The following is a 20,961-nucleotide window of genomic DNA, read 5'->3' as shown; positions in this document are numbered from 1 at the left end:
CTCTATTAACTTAAATTATATTTCTCACTTTTTCACATATGGAGAGCTGACAGCTGGCAACTGCTCTCTTCTGCATACCACTTTGAGCCAGTGACTGAATGAAGAAACAGCGAGTGCTAAAACTATTCATGTCTTTAAGAACAAACTGGATTCAGAAAGATACAAAAGCGGGTCACTATGAGCATAGCTCTCTTCCCATAAAATACAATTAGGTAAATACACGGGTGCAACACAGATAATAACCCAAGAGAAATCTGTAGGAGGTTCCAAGGACTGATGCCAGCCACTTTGGGTCTGAGGGTTTCCACGTGGTGAAACTTGAAGCAACTATTGACTAGTATGAATTTTATAGTTACTACAGTAATGAACCTTGTATGGGGTATTCACTGCATGCATGAGTTTTATGCAGTCTGTATTTTGAAGACTTGATGATTCCAGTAATCACTGTTACCTGCCCCCAACAGTCAAGCACTTTTGGCAAAGGTGATGACTTCAGCCATAGACACCTGCTGAACAGTGAAACAGTTAATACCAGAACTATACACGAATTCAAAAGCAAACTGGATGTGGAGAGATACAAAAACGGGTCAAAACGAGCATAGCTCTAGTCCCGTAAAATACAACTAGGTAAACTAGGTAAATACTGTCATAGGGTCCTCACCACTTTTATGGACATACCTCTGGACTAGTCATCTATTTGTGTATCTATCCATACTATATACCAAAAGGGTTCTCCCATTTAAGGGAGGTAACCATACAAGGCATGCACTCGCCCTTGACTCATCCCACACCCATCTATCACCCATTTGTTTCCTATCTTGGCTCCTTGTGGGTGAAGGGTCATCGCTGTCTCCTACCCACTGTTCAAGTTGGAAGCAACACACAGCATATCCACAGCAGGGCTCCACTGCTTTACTTGATGTCCTTCGTTCCTTGTCCCCTCGTGTAAAAATAGAGAAGACAAGGAGAAATTCCTTTGGGTCTTATTGACTTGTAGTCTATTCACAATTATTCCTCACTTGCATCTATCTCTTGCCTTCCCCTTTCCGTGCTCAACAAACTTTCCACTTTTACTCAAGGCCCTACTTCACCCCATCTATCCATCACATTCTCAGTCATCCCCTCAAGTTCACTCCATCTACTTCTGCCTTACACACTCTTTTTGCTAGTCTTTCTTCATTCTTTCTATGTACCTAAACCATCCCAGTATTTTGTCAGCCTCATTTACCAGCTCCCTTCCCACCCCTTCTCTCTTGCTCCTCATAACCTCCACATTACTTCTCAAACGCTTTATCTCAAGCATATGTAACTTTCTTCTCTCATGCTGTTCTTTTATAAATTCACTTTTACCTGCACTATCTCTCTGCTACCCTCCTTAAATCTCTCCTTTACTGGCTCTGGACTGTGCTCATGGGGTCCAATCTCTATAATTCCATTTTACCTTAGATTAAGTACATGTTGTTCACCTGGATTATGTCTTCACATTTGTTCTACAAATTTGTGCATCTATGTGGAAGCTGTTTATTAACATCTTGGAAGCAGTGTTCTTTAATTTTTGTTGTTACCTTTTGTTCTTTTATCCCTCCTTTTCTCCACCCTTCAATATCACTCAAATGTGAGTACTCCCTGTTTTTCCAGTGTTTTCCTCTGTCTTACAAGCTGAGATGGGAAAAAAAAAGAAAAGAAAGAAAGAAAAAAAAAAGTATATATATATAAATATGTGTATATATATATATATATGTGTATATATATATATATATATGTATGTAATCATGCAATGCAATGCCACTCTTATGCCCTTTGCCAGTTTGTATGTCTCCCATTTTTCAATTTATATACTAGTGACATATATCTCACTAAAATTCTGAGATCCTTTTCCTCCTTTGCATATGTTGATATTTCATCTTCCATTTTATAATTTTCAGTCTTCTTTTGCTTAAGCCCTCTTCCTAGTTTCATTTCTATGTATTGAATTTCATCTACTGGCTCCAAGAACCTCGTCACAGTCATCATGTGACAAATTATAACCCTCTTCACATTTCTATATTCATGATCTTGTCATTGTCAGCAAACAAGATTGTGAATCTGCTTATCCCATTCATTGTACTATAAGAACATTACTGGTGCCAATACTGAGCCCTGTAGTACCCCACTAACCACCTCTGTTCAATCCAACATTTAATTTTTCACTACTGTTCCATTTTCCTGTCTTTCAGGGCCATTATCCAATCCAGTATGCATCCTTTAAATTGTATATATTTCCAGCTTCCATACTAATCTGTGGCACCTTGCCAAGAGCATTTTTCAGTTAACTCACCCTTTCATGCAGCACATCAATGACTCTTGAATAGAAACTTAAGTTGGTTACACATGAGTATCTTTTTTTTTTTTTTTCTTATCTAAATTGCCCCCAAGGATAAAAGCATTAATAATTACCAACAAATTAGTTAATATAAGAAATTCACAAAAACCAGAGGTGAAACTGATTGACCACCTTCAAGAAATAAGCTATATCAAGGGCATCTTCCTCCTTATAAGGGAGGAAATAAATGGTGACATAGATTTATTAGTTGAAAATTCAACAATACTGGAGCTAGTCTGATAATTTGTTACTGAAATTATCTTAGAAAAATGCTATTTCATTAAAGCAAAAAAGGTTATGAAAATAAGATGTCAGAGTAAAACCACCTATATGATATATTAATTTGAAAACCAATATTGATAAATACCATTATCATTTTCAATTAATTTATGCATTAAATCATAGAAATATGACATGTTTTAAATTTTGATTAAGTGTAATTTCATGATTAGTGACTTTTTTTTTTTTTTTTTTTTTAAGTCTTTATAAGTAGGTATTTAGAGATGAGCACAAAGAGAAGGTTTTGGGAGTGATTAAGCCCACAGCAATGAAGCATATGTATTTTAGGAAAGCAGAAATGAAGAGGCAGAAGTATTTGAAGTAAAGCATTTAAGAAGTATAGCAAGTTTTAAGGATGGATATAATAAAAAATATGGTGAAGAAGAGAAATGGGGTGGAAAAAGAATTGTTGAATTGGGTAGATGAGTGAGTGTTGGGCTGGTTTGGGCATATAGAAAGAATAAGGAAAGTTTAGCAAAAAATGTGGGAAGAAATCAAGTGAGCATAAAAGAAAGATAAGAATGAGGTGGATGGATGGGGGTAGAAATGGGCATTGGATACAAGAGCATGTCTGTTAAGCAAGGAAGAGTGTGCAAAAGATGGAAGTGAATAGAGTGGTTGTAAATGGATGAAGAAATTATACAACTAAGGAATGTTCTTGTCTACTCCATACATTTGTGGAGTTGATGAGAAGGGGAGTGGTGAGGAGCCATATAAGTGATGGCAATAAACCTGCTCCAGCTGTTGGGACATGTTGTATATATACTGTATATGCACAGCATTACCTTTGACCCAAGTCGTGTTGCAAGGGGCAGGAATGATCTAAGATGAGAAGGATGATGAAGGTTTTGGATTAGTGGATGGCTCATTGACCATCCCCCCCTAATTATTTGTATTTTGTTATTTTACAATACTTTGTGCTGGAATAGACTGGAAAATCAGCAACAGAGTTTAGTACATTGGATTTAGCGCTGACATTGAAACTTTTTTATGCTGGGTGACATTGTGTGTGTTAAATAACAGAAAATGCCACTTTCTGAAAGAAAATTATGGCTATGGCATCAGCATAAAAGATACCCTAAAAATTTTATAAAATGTTTTATAAAAAAAAAAAAAATAAGTATGGTATTCTTGAGCTGGATATAAAATCCATTTAAGAAGGGTTCATTAATCAGGTTTAGAAATCAGATAAAGAAAAAGACCTAGATGCCATGGTATCGGAGGATATAAAACTGACCCATGAGTGTACAAAAACTGTGGAAACTGCCCAGCAAATTGTAGAATTTATTGAAAGAACATTTGAACATATGACTTAAGATTTAAGTACCGTAATGATTATATAATTCTCTTGTAAAATCTCATCTCAAATATGATGTTCAGTTTTGGCCCCATTTCTAATAAAAGACATAGAAAAATTAGAAAGAGTAAAACATAGAATCACTGGTGTGTGTATTTACCTAGTTGTATTTTGTGGGAGAAGAGCTATGCTCATAGTGACCTGCAGTTGTATCTTACTGCATCCAGTTCTTTCTTAAAATCATGTATAGTTTTAGCACTCGCTGTTTTCTCTTTCAATTTGTTCCATGTATCTATTACTCTGTGTGGAAAGCCTTTTTCAAATCTCTTCTGTAACTGTCCTTAAGTTTCTTCTCATGTCCTCTTGTATTTCTTCTGTCCCATTTAAGTAGGTCATCCCTATCTAGGATTTCCATCCCTTTCATAATTCTGTAGTTGGTTATCAAATTGCATCTTTCTCTTCTTTGTTCCAGAGTTAGTAAGTTTAGTTTGTCCAATCTTTGTTCGTATGTCAACTTAAGTGTTGGTGTCATCTTTGTCAATGCTCTGAATTCTTTCTATATTCTTTATTTTTCCAATCTTGTTGGCACTTTTCCTTTTTTGAGTGAGAAGTCAGTTATCGTGTGTTTTATCTGTGAGTCCATCTATACATTCTTTTAATATCCAGTTTTCTATTCCGTCTGGCCCATGTGACTTTCTGACATGTTTCTTTATTTGGTCCCTTATTTCTTTCTGTGTCACTATTATTTCCTTCATTTTGGGGGATCTTTCTTGGTGTCCATCATCCCACATTTGTGAGCTTTCAACTGTAAATACAGACTTAAAGTGTCTGGTCATTACTTCAGCCATTTCTACATCTATGTATTCTTTATTTCCATCATACAGTTTCACTATTTCATGTTTGTCTTTTAGTTTATCATTTACATATCTGTAAAATAGTTTAGGTTGATCTTTGCATTTGCCTATTATGTCTTTTTCATAGTTTCTTTTTTCCTCTCTGCATGTTTACATATTCATTTCTCAGTTTGATATATGTTTGTCATTTAGTCATTTTTTTGTCTCTTCCATCTTTTCCAAGCTTTGTCTCTTCTATCTTAAGCATTGCCATACTTTTTATTATACCAGCACTTTATGAACACCCTATTCTGTTTCTGCTTAGGCACATGTTTATCTGTACCGTCCTTATATATTTCTTTAAAAAGGTTCCATTTCTCTTCCATCTTTGTTTCATCATTTGCAAAACTTTCCCAACTAGTATTTTTATTTATTTTTTATTTTTTTCTAAATTTTATAAAGTCAGTTTTGTTGTACATGAATCTTCCTTCTCTATGTTTCTCGTTCCTTCTCACAACATTTTGTTCCTTAAGCTCGAACTCTATTAGTATGTGGTCACTTTCCAATTGGTGTCTTATAGTTTTTTCTTCCACAATTTCAGGCTCAGAGGTGAATATCAAGTCTAGTCTCGATGATTCTTCGTTTTGTCTGTATTGTTTTCTTTGAGCCATTGAGTTAATGTGTATTCAATTGTCATATCCAGTAGGACGTTGCCCCAGTGTTCCTCTCTATCGCCCATTGTCAATTCTTCCCAAATTATCTCCTTTGCGTTAAAGTCACCCATAATTACAGGTAGTTCTCGATATATGCGAATTCGCATATATGGTCTGTTCTTTTCTCATTTTTTCCCTTGGCTTCACTTCTCAGTACTCTATCATTCTGTATTTCCTCGTCATTCATTTCCTTTTTATCCACACATTTTTGTATGTTTCACTGCTAGTTTTGCCGCTTTTGATAGTATTTCTTCTGCTATCATTTGAGTTCTTAGTTTGATTTTCATTGGTCGGTAGTTTTTTCTTTTGAGTTTTGCAGCCCTACAATAGTGAGTAATGGTCATTAGGCCTTCCTGTGGGTCTCGGAATAATGATAAATATTGCCTCAAGTTTCACTGAATGAAAAACCCATAGCTTCACAGCTGGCAGTGGTCCTCAGGGCCTCACACAGTTCTCTAAGAAAAGAAACTAGACTAGTGTCTTTGTTGTATTGGCCTGGGACTTTCTGTCATTGACTGAAAGTTATAGAATGGGAGTAGTTGCTTGTTGTCAGCTATGGGTGAAAGCTATAAGAATACAATTGAAGTTGATAGAGAATTTGGGCCCAATCTGCTGATGGAGGTGAGAGTGATGACAGGTTTTGAAAATGGACAGCTCCACTGCCTATCTTGCAGAACCAGCACAATCAGGTACCTATCATTGGTCCCCATCTCTAGGAAGTTGTATTGGACTGTGTATTGGGATAGTGTGGGAACTATGTTGTTGGTTTGTAGTAATAGGAAGAAAGGAGCAGTTGTCAGCTCTTCTTGCTGTAGTTTGTAATTGTAATATACAAGATGAAAAAGTGGAAGCATAGTTGATAGATATCTTGGGGCTGGCCTAGAGACCATATTTCAGTCCCCAGGGGCTGCACCTCTAAATAGAGATCAGCCTGTTGACAAGTTTTGAAGATGGGTGGCAGGAAGATAGATTTCTTGGCATCTATCTTGTAGTACCAGTTGTAAGTACCCATCATTGGTCCCCATGCAAATGATTACCATATGCAAATCTACAGATAGATACTCCAAATGGGATGTGAAGAAATAAATTTATGTACATATCACTTAGGTAGAATAACCCCACGTGCAGCCATTGTACAGGTTGAATATCCCCATATGCAGGCATCCATTGTAGGTCCCAGTAGGGATATATTGTCTCCCCACCATGAATAACATATTTGTGTACTGTTGTTACCAAAAGGGCTAGTCCTTAATATTCTTTATCAAGCTCCCATTCATCCAAATCAGACATCAGACTTCCACATCTTTGTTTATTCAGGTAGTCACTGTAAGCTGTTGATATCCTTTATCTTCTTCAGCATGGATCATGAACTGTTTTGTGAAATAATATTTTTTCTGTGTGCTTTCTTGCTTAGCTCATGTACCACATTTAAATATCTTCTACTCTTGAGTTTTATTTCCCCTTAGATTCTCATCACATCCATCATATCTCCAATAGCTTCTTTTTCTTGTTCACAGAGGGACTCTTTCTCTAAAGCAGGACTTCATCAGCAAATGTATTTTCCAGGATTCACTTCTCACATTGTCTCTTCCCCCGTGTTACAGGTATTCCGGCAGCGCACCCCAGAGGATGCCATCAATTTGGTTTCGCGTTTGCTAGAGTACACTCCAGGGGCACGAATTACTCCACTCCAAGCATGTGCTCACAAGTTCTTCGATGAGCTCAGGGACCCCAATACCAGACTACCCAACAATAGGGAACTCCCGCCCCTTTACAACTTTACAGAACATGGTAAGTAATGACTGATATGTGTTTGTGTGTGTGATATGTATACTATGTACCAAGGGCTTTTTCCCCCTTACCAAAGAGGTAGCCAACATCAAAAGGCATATACCCACTCCCACCTATTTCATTCCCACCCATTCCACTCCCATCCATCACCCTTTTCTCCTCTCATCTTAGCTCCTCATGGATGATGGGTCATCCGTGTATCCTACCCACTGCCCTTATCCTGCTCAATGTATAGTACATTGTGTTGTGTGTATGTGTGTGTATATATAAAATAATTACTATTACAAACAATTCATAAGAATCACCCTCAACTTTACTTAAGCAGCATGGTTCCTGACAATCAGCAAAACAAATGTACATCTTACAAACTATCCAAAATAAAGTATTGAGTGTTACAGGATTCACCAAACCCACCTCAATAGGACACCACACCAAAACTAAAATCCTTCCCTATATCATATGCAAAAGATAGGTACATAGTTCTGTGCTAGAGCCCTTAATCCCACTCATCCATCTCATTATATCACAAGCACCACCAGCTGAACATAAGGGGAGGGCAGCTTACTACTCGTATACAACAACCTACCAATTGTACCACACAATCTATCCACACAAAAATAACTGTGACACAGAAGGAAATTAGAGACCAGTTTAAAAACCTTGATGTCAGAAAATCACATGGTCTGGATGGAATTGCAAATTGTATATTAAAAGAATGCATAGAACTAATGGACAAAATATACAAGATAATTGATTACTCACTCAAAGGAGGAAAGGTACCACAGGATTGGAAAAATGCAAATATTGTACCAATATATAAAGGAGGGGACAAGGAAAATCCAACTAACTATTGACCAGTCTCCCTTACAAGCACAAAGAAACAATATGCAAAAAAGTTATCAAAAGTAGATGGATTAAATATTTGGAAGGAAATGATATACTGAATCCAACACAATTTGGATTTAGACAAGGAAGATCATGTGCCACTAACTTGATTTGCTTCTGCTTGAGACTAATAGAAATAATACAAGAAATGGATGGATGGGCAGATTGTGCCTTCCTAGATCTTCAAAAAGCATTTGATAAAGTTTCACACAAAAAGCTATTAAGAAAAATTGAATCAATAGGTGGTATTCAAGGAAAATTATTGGAATGGATGGAAGATTTCTTGAACGGGAGAAAAATAAGGGTAGTACTTAGAGACAGATACTCAACCTGGGAAGTAATGATAAGTGGAGTCCCACAAGGTTTGGTATTGTCTTCGATTATGTTTGCCATATATATGACATGGATGAAGGTGTGGAATGTTATATGAACTTCTTTGCAGATGATGCAAAACTACTAAAGAAAGTACAGAGGAAGACTGAATCACTACAGAAAGACCTGGATATAGTCTGGGAATGTAGTCAAAAGTGGGTAATGAACTTTATCAAGAAATGTAGTATAATGAAGTTTGGAAAAAGTGAAAATAGAATATCGGGGCAATATAAAATCGGTACAGAGGAAGTTATAAAAGTAAGCTCAGAAAGAGACCTAGGAGTAATTATCAGCAAAGACATGTCACCAGACAAGCATATCAACCAAATAGTTAGAGAAATCTTAAATTTACGAAGATCAATGAAAGTGGCATTTGATTACTTGAATGAAGAAAAGGTAAAGAAAATATTAGTTACACTGATAAGACCAAGATTGGAGTATGCTGCAACACTAAGGACACCCTGTACTAAAAAGAATATAAAGAAATTAGAAAGAATACAAAGAGCAATGACAAAGATGGCACCAGTACTCTCCAAATTGACATACAAAGATTGTCCGAATTGGAACTACCAACCCTGGAGCAAAGAAGAGGAAGAGGAGATCTACTGACCATTTACAGAATTATGAAAAGGATGGAAGTCCTAAATAGAGATGACTTATTAAAATGGGACAAGAGAAAAACAAGAGGGCATGAAAAGAAACTCAAAAAGGATAGTTATAGGAGAGATCTGAAAAAGGATAGCTTCCCACACAGAGTGGTAGATATCTGGAATAAATTGGATGAGGCAACAGTGTGTGCAAATACTATACAAGAATTTAAGAACAGACTTGATGCTGAAAGATACAAAGATGGTTCACTATGAGCATAGCTCCCTGTATAATACAACTAGGTAAATACACTCAATTGACTAAACAAGCTCTTCAAAACAGACCACCAAACTCAACTCAAACCCTCCCCCCCAAACATCAACCCCACAGAACCTTCTTTCTCTAGGGAAATAAGAACCACTGTCACTCTTGTGTTCAGGACACAATCCAATTCTAAGACTGCAGTCCAGCAGAAGACTGTTGGAGGAGAATGTAGAAATGGAGGATGTTGCTCTGCAGTAATCATTACTGCTGTGTTCAGGGCTGATTTGTGAGTCATCTTTTCTTAAATATTCTCATGTTTAGTTTTGATAACAGCGCCACAGAAAATGTATCCATATACTGTATAAACATACATATACACAAAAAGGCCCTTTACTCATTAAGCAGGATTGCCTAGTCAAGGCATAAACCCACCTTTCATCCTTTCCTCGCCCCATTTTTTTGCCCCTTTTATCATAGTACCTTGTGGATGAAGGGGCATCCTTTTCCCCCACCTACTACTCATGTCAGCTTTAGCAAGACAGCTTCTCTACAGCAGGGCCTGACAGCTGAAGCTGGTTTATCTGCACTGCTTCATTGTTCATTGCAGGGTGACCCTCTATCCTCATCCACTCAAGAAATTAGAGTAGACAAGAAGAAATCCCTTCAGGTTGTGTCAATTTCTTATTCACAACCATACTATACACTCTCCTGCCCTCTACCCTCCTAGCCTGACAGACATTCCTCTTTTACCCAAGGCCCATCCATCCCATTCTCAGTCTTCCATATAAGTTCACTCCATCCATCTCTGTTCCACAGTCTTTGCTAGTCTTTCTTTACACATTCTTTCCATATATCCAAACTATCCCAGTATCCTTTGATATCATCTAGCTTTCTTTTCAACCCTGCCTTCTGCTTTATTTCTTCATTTCTTACTCAGTCCATCTTCATAATCCCCACCTTAATTTGTAAACAAATCATCTCAAGTACATTTTGACTCTTCTTGTCTGCCTTCTTTAAATTCAAGTGTCGGCCCCCATACAATGCCACAGGCATAAACACCCAGGTACCTATTTCTCACAGTACTTTTCATTTCTCCGAGCATTTGTTTCTTCAATTTATTTTATAATCTACCTCCACCCCACTCCATTCCCTGTTATGTGATCCCACATACTTAAAGCTCTTCACTTCCTCCAGCTTCTTTCTTCTAAAACTAGTGCCAAATCATTGCCACCTCATACACATCTTGTCACCTTACTTTTGTCCCATATTTGCTTTCAGTTTCCTTCTTGCTCATAACCTCCCTAACTCTTGCTACTAGCTGCCTCAGTCTGTACTCTGTGACCCAGCAATAAGTGCTGTGTCATCTATGAATTACTAAGCCACCTCTCAGTTCCCCCAATTCTCATTAACTAGCTCCAAACCCCTACCCATGACTTTCAAATTTACTTCCAGTGTCACCTCATATATGTACACACAACCATGGTGACATTACACAACTCTGGCACAGCCCTACCTTTACCATGTACCATTCACTCTCCATTCCCTATCCTAACACAAGCACAACAACTTGCATAAAAAGGTTTGACTGCCCTTAACATCCTTCCCCATGTCTGCATCACTTCCCAGAATGCCTTCCTGTCATATACATTCTCCAAATCTACTAAAACCCAGAAGACATCCTTACTTTTTGCTCAAAATTTGAGCAAGACACCCTCTTCCTTTCCCACACCCACACCATTCTTCCCCAATTACCTTTTATGTTCCCCTCCTCACACTTACACTTCCAGCACCTTTCCAATTACACTTAATAGTGATCCCTCTAAAACCACTACAGTACAAGTCTTGTCTTTTGGCACATTCATGTCCAAGCAAATGCCAAAACATTGGACAGTTTTCTTGAATATTGTTGTTTTAAACTAAGCAATTGGTACAGAACATATTTGTTTATTTAAAGAAAACTTAAAGTAACGGTTGAAGTTGTATTTATGGTGTATGGAAGATCTTTAGCAGGGGTGTTGCTGGCACCAGTAAATGTGCAGCACTGAACATGATGGCCCACTGACATGGGCCTGTAAATGAAGAATGGATGCATTCTAGTTCTTTGTATCTTTCCTTTCCTATAGCCTTATCATTTTCCTCTGATATATTTACCTAGTTGTTGTATCCCACGGGAAGGGGAGCTACACTCGTGGTGTTCGGTCTATATCTTGCAGTATCAAAATTGTTCTTAAATTTGAGTCACTTCTCACCCTTCATTCAAATGCTATACTTTTTCCTAAGTGAAAACCGATTTGAAATGTTTACTCCTGACCTTGGCCATTTCTATATCTTCTGTGTATTCCATTATCCCCTGGCATAGTTTCTCAATTTCATGTTTGTTTTTCAATTTACCATTCACATATCCATAGAATAGTTTTGGTTGATCCTCACATTTTTCTATTATGTCTTTTTCATAATTCATTTTTTCTTGCGTATTTTTACATATTACTTTCATTGATATATATTTGCCACTTTCTAGGATTCTTCTCTCTTTTTCCCTCTTTTCCAAGCTTTATTTATTTATTATTATTATTATTTTTTCTCTCTCCATGCTGCACCTTCTGTTAAACCAGCATTTATTATATTCTTTTTCCTGTTTTTGTCTTGGTACATATTTATCCACCCCTTTATTATAGATTTCCATCAGAATCTTCCATTTTTCTTTCACTTGCATCTTTTCATTGTGAAATATATTCCAACTTGCTTCTTGAATTTTTTTCTTAAGTTTCACAAGGTCTGTTTTACTATAACCAGTTTCTCTTTTCTGTATTTCTCATTTCTCTCCATATTTCCTTTAGTTCAAGTTCAAGTAATATGTGGTCACTTCCCAATTGGTGTCTTGTATTCAGTTTTATCCACAATTTCATGTTCTGATATTAAGAATAAGTCCAGTCTTGATGGTTCTTCATTATTTCTATAGCTGGTGTTTTCCTTTACCCAATGTGTCATTATATATTCCATAAGCATGTTGAGTAATACATTTCCTTTCACTGTTATCTCTTCCCAACATATGTCTTTGCAGTTAATATCTCCAATAAGTACTGTATTTCCTTCATCTTTCAGCACTCCATTTAATGAAATCCTTGTATCTTATAACATTTTAGAGTAATCTCTCTCCAAGAACCCATTTTTAGGGGCAATTAGATCACCACACTTATTGTGATAATTTCTACACTGTTCCCTCCATTTGTAACCTTCGTCACATTTAAATTTTTCTTAGCCAAGAACATGACTCCACCCTGTTTTTCCTCTCTATTTCTAAGCCAGCACTATTATGTGGTAATGGACTCCTTAATCTTGTCTCTACAATTGCCATTATGTCTGGTTTTGCTTCTGACAAATAATCATTAAGCTCATTTAATCCTGAAATTAAAACTTTTATATTAGTATAAGCCACTTTTTTTTCTTTCTTGAAGATACCATTTTCTCAGTCTTTAAAAGAACTTTTTCTCGGTCTCCATTCTTTTCTTGTTTTTTTTTTTTTTTTCCTTTAGCTTCACTTCTTAATGTTTTCTCTTTCCTCAAGGTTCATATCTCTTTTTATCCATACATCTTTATAGTGCTCAATATTACCTAACCTGTTCTTGCTAGTATCTCTTCCGCTGCCCTTTGTGACCTTAGTTTGATCTTTAGGTGTCAGTTTCCTATATTTCTTCCCATTCTATGCACTTCCTTCATGTCCATTTCTAACTCTTGCTCTTTATTTTGTACTATCAAAACATCTCTTGCTAAATGTCTTCTTTGTCTCTCACAAATCTAACTGGGTTAATTTTTTCATTTAGACCAAATGCCTATACACTTCTTTTTGTCTACTGTATCACAAAATTTTCCTTTTCTTTGATAACCTGAATGATTTTTTCCTTAATTTTCTCGTGCATTTGTTGCTGGACAATTTCCTTAAAAGATACCATATCTTTTTTGTGATCTTTCCATTCTTGAGTTGTAGTATTCTTTCCTCCCAATACTTCCTTCAATTTTTTTCTGTCATTGCCTTCATTTGTTCATTCATCTCTTTTATGGCCATATTTTCAGTTCCCCATTTTCAAGTTTACCTTTACTTTTTTTTTTTTTTTTTTTTTGGGGGGGGGGCATTCACTTCCCATTTTGTTTCAACATTTTCTCTCCTTAATTCACTAATCTCTTTGTAATATACATCATGTTGAACCATGACCCTTGAAACTAATTCTTGAAAAGCTCTCATTTCCCGCTCTATCCCCATAATTCTACTTAGTTACCTCGTTTGTAGTGAAATCCCAAAAATGGCCTTTCTTTGTACAGATACTCCTCGTTTAACGACCTACTCAGTTAACGACAAGTCGGAGTAACGACGGGCTTTATGACATTGTTTAACGTAAATCTCCCGAAGTTACGACGTCGTGTACGATAATTAAGTTGGCTGAGGCAAATTTGTATGATGTTATAAATGAACTTGTATGGTGGATATTAGCTGTGAGGTAAAGTGTTCTGAAGCTTAGGTCTACATTACCATCCTGCAAGCTGCAAAAAATACCTTGGGTACAGTGTATACCGGTAGTGGTAAATTTTTAGTTTTGACCATGGGCGCAATATAACAATAGAAAATTAATTATTAATTTTGTAAATTATAATGTATCAATGTAATATGCAATTTTGTGAGCGGAAATGAAAAAAAAATGCTAAAACAGATTTCGTAAGTAACGAAGTCATGTCGGACGAATGGTACACCATGTTTGTTATGATAGATGCCGATATCGAAGAAATGAAAGGATGATAAATTAATTCGTCTAACCTAAACTAAACTAACCTAACCTGTGTTTAATAAATCATTACCTGCAAATTAAATGTCATCCTGCTCGTCCTCGTTGTCGTCGTTGTGAGAGACGTTGGCAGACGACAAGATGGTGTCCCGAGCCTATGCTACCGACTTCGTTCATTAGCATATTTTCTTGTAGCAAGGTATATTTTACTTTCATTTCCGCCCACAAAATTGTATATTACGTTGATACATTTTAATTTACAAAATTAATAATTAATTTTCTATTGCTATATTGCGCCCATGGTCGAAACTAAAAAAATACCCCGGTATTCAATATGGAATGTCAGCATACGCAGATTTGGTCATGTATGGTAATTTTAGGAACCTAACCACCGTAAATAAACAGTAAATAAAGCTTTAATGTACTGTATAAAAGAGGGAAAATACACGAAAATAAAGATACATGTATTGCTGGACATTGTACGTACAGTATATGTACGTATATGTATACACTTTCGCTTAACGACCAATTCAGTTAACGACGGCGCGCTGGTCCCAATTGTCGTCGTTAAACGAGGAGTACCTGTAGTTATCTAATCTCCTTATGTCTAATGGGGTCTCCATGCTCTTGTTTACATTTTGTTGCTCAGCCACCAGGGGTCTCATCTGGCCTATTTTCATTTCCTTCCATTTTCTTTCAATATTCACTATTTTCACTATATTAGCTTACCTCGGGCATCCACGAGTACTCCCCCTTTCCATTCAATACAACCTAGTTATCCTGATATTGTTGCACTGATGATGTTTTTAATGTAGTCCCCAAGAGTGCCAATTTTGATATGTTAACAGGCAGACGATCGTATGTGTTTGTGTACATGATAGTTATAATTATATTATTTTTTTCTCTCTTTCCTTCCCTCTCGTTACCTCAAAAGGGAGCTCTCATTAAATGGATCTTTACTCCAAAGAAGTTGAGATAGCTAGCCAGGAAGTATGACCTGATAATAGGAGCTAAAATGCAGAAACAATTATGAAGAGTTAATGTTTATGATTTAACTTTTGATTGTTTTGACCTTTGATCCAGTAAGAGGCCCTTGTAGGTTCGGTTGAGTATTAGTGTTTTTGGTCTTTTATGTGGATGTTTCTTCATAATACTACTGAGTTCTGGTATATCAGTTTAGACCATCATGGAATGTTTTTCATTACAGAAATGAAGATCCAGCCGGAGTTAAACGGAAAGTTGATCCCGGGCCATTACCGTGGGGATTCTGGTGGTGGCTCAGGACCTTCGGCAGCTGTGGATGCATCAGAAGGTGGAGCTGCTGCCACGGTCAATGACAGTTAAGCGGCTGCCCACCCCTCCCTCCCCCACACCTATCCCAAGCAGTAGCTGCCACCGCAGTGCAATACTGCGGGCTGAAGGCGGTGGTTGGCTTTGGGAATTGCCGTAGCAGTCGCCGGTCCTTCCCTTGTGCCCCTCCCTGAAGCCCCACCCTACCCCCCAACCCCCCATGTGGCCAGGTCTCCTCCACCTCTTCTTCTTGATCTTTCTTCATATTCTTGCTCTTTGCTGGCCGCCACTGTGTACATAGCCATTCTATGCCCAAGGAGGAGCAGATCACCTAATGGGGGGATGGCACTCCATCATTTTTACCTTATTCCTCCCCCAGTATGGCCCAGGAAGGACACCTCCTCCCCCCCTTCCCCAGTTACACATACACACACACACTTGTGGCCGGCAGCAGCTTTAGGCCCTTGCGTTAAGAGTGGTAGCAGCAGCTGCAGCACCAGAGTAGATTGAATACCAGCTGTGGTGAGCAGCAGGAGGAAGGAGAGGGGAAAGCTGTGTCCTTGTATTGCTGGTGTTGCTTACGGGTACAGCTGCGTACAACTGACTGGCTGCTGCACACTTGGCCAACAGCAGCAACAGCAGCAGCAGCAACAACAGCAGCAGCCCCAGACAGATCCCCTTTCGTAGTCGTGTAAAGTGTATATAAGCCCCAACTTGCTAAGACTAACCCAAGGCTTTGAACTCTTCAGCCACACCAGCCAACGGCTCTGAAGCTTAACTTCTCCTGAGTGGTGGGCTTATGCAACATGGCCCATTGGTGGTAGTGATGGTGTTGGTGGTAGTGGTTGTGGTGCTGAGAATGCTGGTAGGAAAGGTGATGAAGATGGTGGTGGTGATGATGGTGATGGTAATGGTGGTGATTACTCTCTGAGGCCCCCAGCACATGACCTTCCCATCCTTCCTGCTTCGTACAGCCCAGTAATCCCATTGAAACCAAATGGTAACAGTAATAGACATGTGAGACAGAGAAATGTGACCCAGAATGCTGTCGATGCAGCAGCTTCCATTTGCCCCCACCATCTCTTTTCCTAGTCCTTTCAGCATGTCATCTCTTCTCCCTCATAATGCCATGGTCTCCCTCCAGTTTTCCTCCCTATTATTTTATTCCCCCATTGCCAGACCTTCATGCCCTGTTAGCAGTGCCCATGCTGCTGTTTGCCCTGTGTGCGTATTGTTTTGTGTGCAAGTGTCCGGCTTAGATGTAGTCCCTTGGGTGAACAGCAGCTGCAGTACTAGCAAATAAACACTTCTGCCAGCAATAGCAGAAAAGGATTAGAAGTGTAGACAAAATCTTAGCTAAAAATATATTGCCCTCTGGAAACAAGGATGAATCACACAGCAGATGAGAGTGGAGCTGATGAAAGTGATTTGCTTGTAAATAAGTGCAGATGACTAAGATAAGACCTGGTGTGAACATGTATACTGAAAGCATTTCAACTGATTCTTTAACTTCAGTTGAGTACACAAAGCAACAACCATAGCAATGATAACCTTAGAAAATTGACATCATAGACTTCCGAAGTTTTAGATTTATGAGTTTCCTAATTAGCCACAAGTATGGCAAATGTGAAAATGTACCACATCACCTCCAGTGTGAAAGCACATTTTAGAAACCAAACTGTAGGAACCAAAGTGACCCACATAAATAGGGAAGTTTGGTACCACCACTGCCGTTATAACCAGTCGTGACTAAAAGTGTCTAAAATTTCTTTATTGTTTTCCAATTCATGTGAGTGCTTATTCCCTCATGCCTGAAACCATCATCATCACAACCCTGAGTTTGCCCTGGAAGTGACCAAGACAAGGTCTTTGGTGGTTCCATAGTATTGGTGGCATCTCTGGTCAAGCCATTCAGTCACTTACAACTGTACTCCCTTGTGGATTCAGCTGTACACCATATGTTATTGTTATACACACCACGGTATACTATTGGCACTTCACAGTACACTGTTGCCTCTACAGTACTCCAGGTGCCATGGCTGACAACCATCACTTCCATAATCCCAGTACCCCATGCTCATCATCACTCATGAAATAATGCAACTGTTGGTGGTCCATTTCCTAACCTGGAAGGGGATTAGTTATCAAAATAAAAAATTGTGATGAAACAACCTTGCCAACCTCAGCTTTTACAAAGCATTGAGCTGTCTGTCCATTGCCTCAAATTTCACTGCTCCCTCTGGTCCACCACCACCAATCACCATTGTCACCACTGCCATCACCACTTCCATAACTGTCCTAGTCTGCCTCACAGGAGCCAAGTCAGAAGACCGGGGTAATGTATATGCTGTTGACCTGAAGTGGCTCTTTGTTATATACAAATTAGTGCCAATGCCAGTCCTCCAGATTGGTTTCCTACTTCTTGGCCATCTTCCGTCATGATGGATCATCCTCTCAACTGTCACATCATGATTGTCACCTTGGCCATTTTCTGTCCCAGTCAGTCATCTATTCTATGGCCTATCTTTCTGGGTCTCTTACTACTGTCTGTTCTGATTGATCATCTACACATTTTCTTCCTTTCATAATGGCTGCTGTTGCCATACTGCAGTCATTGCCTGTACAGCCATTCTCTGTTGCATCACTACTGCTGCCATCAGAGCTCATCTCAGAGGTGTGGTTGGTGGAAAATGTGTACCAAGCTGCTTTCGGTGCCACATACCCACTCCCTTCTTCCTCTTTCCTGTACCCTTTTACCTCCATTTTGCTCTTCTTTATCCTCCTCCTGTTTAGTCATCCTTTTTATTTCCTATCCTTTTTCTTTCTTCCGACATTCATTTTTTTTTACTCTTCCTTCCCACCTTTTCCTCCCTCAATTTTTTCTCTTCCTTTGGTCCTTGTTCTGACTACTACTACTTTTTTTTTTTTTTTTTTTGTCCTGTGTCTTCCTGTTCCTCACACCTTTCTTCCTGATCCCTTCCCTTCCCTCCCCTTAAGCCCGGATAGTTTGGATAGTTGTGCGACACTCCATCCAGGCAGAGCACCTTAGTCGCTTTGCAGTACCACAGTCTCAGCCGCAGCTCATACACTGACCTCCTAGGCTACCGCACCTGCACGCTCGCACAGTCTTATATGCAGCTTTCTCCCTTATTGGTGCCATTTACTTGGGTCTTTCACGAAAGGTGTTCAGGAAGGTCACGTTTAAAAAACTTGCCTCTTCAAGTGCCACCACTGTTACTATCACCATCTTCACCATCACCATCTTCACCACCACACTGCCATCACTAAGGGCTTGAGCCAGACCTTGCATTGGTTTTGCGCTCATCAAGGAAAATGTGGAGGGGTTGGGCCTTTGCATGTGTACATAATATCCCCTGGTTTGTTGGCACCAGTAACAATACATCATTGTAGTCTTTTTCAAAACACTTTATGGCTCTCTTGTCCACTGGAAGGATTTCTTTATGACCAGCTTCCATTGTGGCACAGATAAGTGGTGATGGTGGTCATGGTCATGGGGATGGTGGGGGTGGTGTCTTTCTTTAACCATGCCACTCTTCAAGGCTGCATACTCATAGGCACCACTGCTGCCACCACCACTGACACCCTCCTTGCCTCACCTCTGTGTATCCTCCACCAGGTTCTGTTGTAACATATGACCAAGGCAGTTAATTGCCAAAGATGGAAGGAGCACCAAGGTGGAGGACAGACGCAATGCCACATGAATGTTCATGTTGGGCATTTAGAATACATATTGTGAAGGATGTGGTGTGGTGGTGGTAATGCCCTCAACAGGGTCAACATAAATGACTTCAGCCTGAACATGCTATGATCCTCATATCACACGAACATTGTGGCAACACCGCCGAGCTGTGTTGTATTTCCACAGCGTGTTTATGGTTTGTGCATGTTGGCTGAGCTATCAATAGCCCATTTGATATAACTTCAGATAATACAATTTGGGAGAGGGGGTTGTGGTTGAGAAAATTCTGGCAGTGTTGGTGTCAGGCAACAGTGATAGAAAAAAAAAAAAAAGTTTGGATAAGGTGGTGGTAGTGGTATACATAGTGTGCAGAGTTTTACAAGTGGCAGTAGTGGCCTCAGGGTTTAATGGTACTGAGGGAGGAAGATGTGGCAGGATAGACAGACAAGTGCGTTGGCAGCAAAAACAGCAGCAGGAGGAGCAGAAACAGCAGCAGCGAAGGCCTGTGGAGTCGGTGGCCACGCATTAGCCTACTTCTTTGTAATTACCCTAATGTAAAAATGTACTCTAGGCTTCAAGTGTGCTTTTAAATTAATGTAGATGCAACTGTTCTCGTTCTTATGTTTTTCTTAATGGATGTACTTTTAAATGACATGTAGTACATGTACTAAGTTTATAGTAGAATTGTTTTAATAAAGAGCAGTTGTATTACTGTCTCCGATTGGTCTTTTAATTTCCCTCAAAAGAACGTGTGTTTTGGGATGCAGTTTTGAATAATTTGGTGAAATGAATTTCCAAGGCTACTAGTTTTTGCTTTTTGATGACTTGAATGTACTGAGATATTTTCAAATGATGTACTGAAGTGTTGGTATAGATTTAAATGTAGAAGAGGAACCAATGACTGGTCCCCTCAAATGGTGGTCCTGCAAATTTGACAGAAACATCTCCCTGCTGCCAGGCTTTAGAACAGTCAACATCTATACCACCATTTGGAAGTGCAACCCTGTGGGGCTGACAATTGGTCATTGGACTGGCCCAAGATCTTGGTTAAATTTGATTATATTTTCTCCACCTTTTCTTATAAGGAGAGGTAGCACTCACTAACTGCTTTCCTACAACTATAAACCAGTAACCAAAACAATGCCACATTAATGCAGCACAAGATATCAGTCCAGTGTTTCTACCTAGAGATGTATGGATGACCCCACAGACTTGCCAGCCAAAGCAACAAATACTATTATTACTATAATTAACAGTAAAAGATGTTTTGGAAGGAAATTAAGAGGAAGGGGAGGCGAATCAAGTGGAGAAGAAAAGGTAAAAAGTGCAAATGGTGATATAATGAAAGAGACTGCAGTAAGAGGAAGATGAGCAGAGTATTTTAGGAAGTTGCCAAATGTGAATATAGTGTAGATTGAGAGAAGCCCGTAAATGCCTTGAGGGTTTGAAAAGTGTCATGAGAAGTACACATTTGGGAATGGATGCTAAGAGGAGATTGTATTAAAGGATGATTGTGCTGACAGCACTGTATGGGGGCAGAAACAATAAGAGAGTAGTTTAAATGTGTTTGAGATGAAATGCCTGAGAAGTATGGTAGTGGTCATTAGGCTGGATAGATTGAGAAATGAGGAGAGCAGGAGTGGAAAGGGAATTGGAAGATAGAGTTGATGAAAGAGTATTGGGATGGTTTGAACATGTGGAAAGAATGAGTGATGAAAGATTAGGAAAAGAAGTGTGGAAGGCAGAGGTGAGGGGAGTGAAAATGAGGGGATGACCAAGGATGAGATGGATGGATGGTGTGAATGAGGCACT

General features: G+C 38.8%; 1 protein-coding gene across 1 annotated transcript; it reads left to right on the top strand.

The window, feature by feature from the left end:
* Nucleotides 1-6,039: 6,039 nt before the first annotated feature.
* On the top strand, nt 6,040-19,868 carry LOC143026093 (protein kinase shaggy-like). Its single transcript, XM_076186090.1, has 3 exons — nt 6,040-6,249; nt 7,002-7,275; nt 15,367-19,868. The coding sequence occupies exons 1-3, from the start codon at nt 6,040-6,042 to the stop codon at nt 15,501-15,503; spliced, it is 621 nt and encodes a 206-aa protein (XP_076042205.1). The 3' UTR covers nt 15,504-19,868.
* The last annotated feature ends 1,093 nt before the right edge of the window (nt 19,869-20,961 follow it).

This window comes from Oratosquilla oratoria, chromosome 6 (assembly GCF_046742065.1).
Source record: "Oratosquilla oratoria isolate Oo_2021 chromosome 6, ASM4674206v1, whole genome shotgun sequence".
Lineage (NCBI taxonomy): Eukaryota > Metazoa > Arthropoda > Malacostraca > Stomatopoda > Squillidae > Oratosquilla > Oratosquilla oratoria.
This window is presented reverse-complemented; position numbering and strand designations above follow the sequence as displayed.